Genomic DNA, 4,737 nt, shown 5'->3' with positions numbered 1-4,737 from the left:
GGCACTCTGGCGGTCACCACAGAGAATTTGATGAGTTCCACTCTTGTCGGCATTTCGACAAGCGTCACTGCAGTACTAAGAGGTGAAATTACTGTCAGTCTGGAGAAAGTGAGTAGATACACAACCGGTAGATACACTTACCTTGACAAGACCGCAGTTCGGACAATCGATTTCCGGTATGTTGCTACACATCGGATGCTCATCAGAGTCCTTCCTGGCGCAAGTCAGCCGGGTAATGTGACGAGGAGGATCCATGGTGATGAGATTAAGGTGATGGGAATATGGTGATGGGGTTAAAGTGATGGATTCGATGCATGAAACGGAAAATAGAGCTGCTTTCTTCCTTGAGTGATGATATTGAGTTGAAGCTTCGAATTTTGAGTTGAGTGTGTTGGATTCTTTGTAACCTCCGAGTTCCGAGTGCTGTTATGGACAATGTGTCAGTGTTTGAAAGTATTATAGCACGGTGACGTAAGACGATTTTGATACCGTGTTGTGAGGATGGACTTGAAAAATGTCCGGCAACACCCCAAACAACCACAGATGAGACGTGTAAAATTGAAAGTAGAAGACTTACTAACGACCATTTAGGGCTCCAGAAGACTCATAGGAATTAATTTTTCTAGAAAACGGTGTGTTTGGCTGTGAAAGTGAAGCAGTTCGAAACAGCGCCTCTGGCAGAAACGGGGAGACGACCTAAGTATCCACGTTTAATTCTATTTGTTAGGGCAACTGCCATGAAAATAACAGTAGTATCACACTCGTCGATTTGAATGTTTTGGAATGAGAAACCTGACGAGCGGCGTTGACAAGACGAATTGTTGCTTAGCAGAAGGCAGTTATTGAGACAACTCTATGCTCAGATTGCTCCAGAGCTGGCAAATATCAACGAAGCATAGAGCGAGGCATGTTTGAGGTTGATCGAAAATAATACTCCTGAACATATTAGTCATATGATCGTCCACATGATGTATCTAATATGAGATGGTGATTCAAGTATACTTGATTCATCACTAATTGATCAACTTTTTCTAAATTATCGAATTTCTTGTTTGGAACTAAGAAAGTACATAAGTACAGTACTGAGATATCTTCCATTGACTCGGTCTGGACGACGAACCATCTTTACTGTAACAACTGTGGCATCATTATCCTCGCAATCATTACAGCACCACTCTCAACGAAGACGATGATACCAACATATATTCAAGAAGGCGGGAGAGGAACATTGGTTTGCGCTTCCACAACACATGGTCAGTCGCCGGATCGCTGTATGTATAACCCAACAAGAGTAATCCGTATTCAAGCAGCAGCCCTTGTCCACAGACAATGCCTCGGACGTAGGTTCATCTGTAACTAAACTTAGAGAGCTGCTGAATTAGAGAGACCGATTCGTCGAAAGAAAGAAAGGACAATCTGCGCCGGCTCGTCTACCACAGCAAGAAGATCTCGTGAGGAAATCACTCGGCCCGTTAACTGTGAAGGTCACGGCGCCAGCTGATAAGATCAGAGACTCTGGCTTTGACAGAGATGTCGTGCTCGTGCAAGGATCTATGGCATATGACTAATAAAAGGATGACTGATACACCCGTGAGCTAGTCAGAAAGTAGGCAATCCAGTGGTCCGGAGTGAGTCCAACCCTGCTTCCAACCATACTGTCTTCTTGTGTAATCTGCTACCTAGGGAAATAATGGAGAGCAAGATCGTTGACCATACTGCCGATGTAAGAACAGAAAACCAACGACGCCTAGAGAGACCGAGCCGAAAGAATTTACGCCAAAGTAACAACCAAAGAACAGTGCATAGAGACTACCATATAGCAAACGACATTGGATTCTCTCTCGTCAAGTCAAGATGAGAACAAGGCTTTGCGATTTTACCATAACTCGGTTGCTAGGACGGCTGAGTTGACAAAAGTACGAGAACAAAAGAGACAGTCAGGGGCTTCCATCAAACGACATCCGAGCCACGAGGATGAATACATATGGTCGAGAAGGACACTCCTAGGATACGCTATGACCTGAGTAGGATGATCCCATCTCGTCAAATAATTTTCATCCTGGCTTGTTGCTAACGAGTTCCACGATTGAGTTAACAGCAGACCTCAAGAAACGAAAAAGAGCACCAAACGGCGGGAAGCCCAGGCTTACGTATAACTAAAGTGAAGTAGAGAGGTACGACTTCTGCTTGTGTCCAATGAGCCGTAGGACTTGACCGTTTTACAAAGGTAGAGCTGACTATGGCTACAGGCTAAGAAACCGGACAGTGGTAGTGATCTTGTTCGTGATCACTTCGCTCCGAAGAGCCCGAAGTGATCGAAATTATAGCGGCAATAATGAATATTTACGGACGACGTTACCGAAGATCGTAGAATGGCTACAGACTCTGGACAGTGGCATGTCTAAGGAATTGAGAAGAGGAAGAGGAAGAGAATCGACCAACAGACGGACCGGGAACTGATGATAATATTGCTGGTGGATGAAGAGAAATATATCGAGTAAGAGTGAGGATAAAAAGCTTGAAGACGTGGTCGAGGCGAGTCCGGCATCGTTCGAGACGAATAATATATTCTGCTCATTCGAAGCACCACCGAGACAACTGATCGTTTCCTTTGTAGGCAGTCACCGACACCACGTCTCTATGAGATTATTGGGCAAAGGCGGACATTCGAAAGTAATTGGTGCAGTTGTCAACCGCTTGTTTGAGGCCGAGCTCGGCTAACTTCAGCCATCCAGGGGAACAAAAGGGGAAGGTCACCACGAGCCCAGAACGAACGTGTCGAAACATCATGCGGCCGCATAAACGAGACCCTTCAGAATAGATACGACCATCGAGGCATTATATTATACTCATTATCGCTGCTCTAGGACGCTGCTCCACTGTGATACCACGTCGTCGATCTCCGCCAGTATCTGCGCTTTTCTCTCCTCACTGCACCAGCTACCCAACACCGCACCCTTGGCAATGCCCTGCCACTCCCGTAGAGTAAGGCCGAACGTGTCCTGCAGCACCCAATAGTTCTCGAGGATGTAGCCGCCGAAGTAGGCTGGGTCGTCACTGTTGATGCTGAAACGCACACCGGCATCCAGGAGCTTCCGTAAGGGGAACTCAGACATGGCGCTGATGCACTGAAGCTTTAAGTTCGAAATTGGGCAGGTTGTCAGCATGATTTTCTCCTCCACCACCCTCTTGACCAGTGCCTCATCCTCGAAGGTACGCAAGCCGTGGTCGATTCTCTGCGCACCCAGCAGATCCAAAGACTGTACAACGTAGTCGGCAGGGCCTTCCTCACCAGCGTGGATTGTTCTCCTGACACCAGCTGCCTTCGCGGCGTCGTATAGTTCCGACCACATCTTGGGCGGGAAAGGTTTCTCGGATGAGTCCATACCAATGGCTAGGAGCGAACCGTCCTTGAAGAAACCACCATCCTTGGCATGGTCGAACGTCTCCAAAGCACTCTGCAAAGGGAGATGCTTCACCAGACACATGATAAGCTCGGTCGTCATGCCAAAGTCCTTCTCTGCCTGCTTCTGTGCAGCCTTCAGACCCGAGACGACTGTCTCAAAGGGTACGCCTCTCCTGGTATGCTCTTGCGCATCGAAGAAGACTTCGGCGTGTCGCACATTCTGGGAGGCAGCCTTCTTGAAATATGCGTACGCGAGTTTCTTAAAGTCGCTGGCGTCGATCAGTGCCGACATAGCAATATAGTAGTAGCCAAGGAAGTCATCTAGGTTGGCAAATGTCTGATATCTGGCCTTGAGGCTATCGATCGAAGCGAAGACGACATCTTTGTCTGCAGGTAATATGATGTTGTTCTTGGCTGCCAACTCGAAAAGTAGTTCGGGCTCGAATGTGCCCTCGATGTGCAGATGGTGCTCGCACTTTGGCAGAGCAGCCAAGAACTCATGCATAGGCGTTTTACACATTGTGATTATATGAGACTAGATGTTTTTCGATACAACTCTTGATAGGGTTGGGCCTATGCAATCTAGTGGTGAAATAAACGATCAAACCAGTATTCAAAGTTTATGCCGGCGCAGTCTAGGACGTGGTTTTAAACTCTTTCAGCAAGTTACTTTGTTTACGTGAATTGTTATGGAAAACCGCAGAAACAATCTTTGCACTGATATGAAAAACCTGAGGTGTGGATATCATTAGTCATGGCAGGCTGTCTCCTAGTAAAGGGCATCACCGTCACTTCACGATAACAATCGACGGCGGTCAAGCTCTGGAAGAAAGAGTTTTTTGAGGTGTTCGGCGCTCGCCGCCAAGTAGATCAAGCGGCCCCTGCGGACGCGCCAAATCGCCTTTAGCTGGGCAGGAGGTCAAAGGGAAAACCTCGCTTGTACTCTGTAGTCGTCATCGGCATCTTCCATTTCTACCCACCCATTGAAAATTTTCGTCGTTGCAGTCACAATTTTCGTGGGTAAGCCTGACCGTTGCTGGAGGCGAAAACAACACAGAGAATTGCTGATATGCCGAGGAAAGGCCTGGTCGATCAATGGCAGGAAAAAAAAAAAAAGTTTGGCTCTCGGCCCCGAACCCGAAATTTGGGGTACCAATCGGCGCTGAGAGCCTGTAACATGGACGCGGGATATAAATAAACCCGCCATGTCGATCAGGGCGATATAAAACCTAGTCTCTATGCCACAGAGCGAAGCAAACCAGACATGAAAAGCAAGTGATTCCAGTGCCATTCGACGGGCACAGGTAAGGTTGGCCTTTCCACATCGAGCA

At 47.4% G+C, this 4,737-nt stretch overlaps 1 protein-coding gene across 1 annotated transcript; it reads right to left on the bottom strand.

Annotated features, from left to right (window-relative positions):
• Positions 1-2,835: 2,835 nt before the first annotated feature.
• Positions 2,836-4,210, bottom strand: BKA67DRAFT_552535 (adenosine deaminase). Its single transcript, XM_046101850.1, has one exon. It carries the CDS (start codon positions 3,924-3,926, stop codon positions 2,853-2,855), a length of 1,074 nt encoding a protein of 357 aa, XP_045960869.1. The 5' UTR covers positions 3,927-4,210; the 3' UTR covers positions 2,836-2,852.
• Between the last annotated feature and the right edge of the window lie 527 nt (positions 4,211-4,737).

Source organism: Truncatella angustata, assembly GCF_020726525.1.
Source record: "Truncatella angustata strain MPI-SDFR-AT-0073 chromosome Unknown BKA67scaffold_2, whole genome shotgun sequence".
NCBI lineage: Eukaryota > Fungi > Ascomycota > Sordariomycetes > Amphisphaeriales > Sporocadaceae > Truncatella > Truncatella angustata.
This window is presented reverse-complemented; position numbering and strand designations above follow the sequence as displayed.

Coding starts and splice junctions, on each gene's coding strand:
- BKA67DRAFT_552535 (XM_046101850.1), bottom strand. CDS start 3,926: ATGTGTAAAACGCCTATGCATGAGTTCTTGGCTGCTCTGCCAAAGTGC.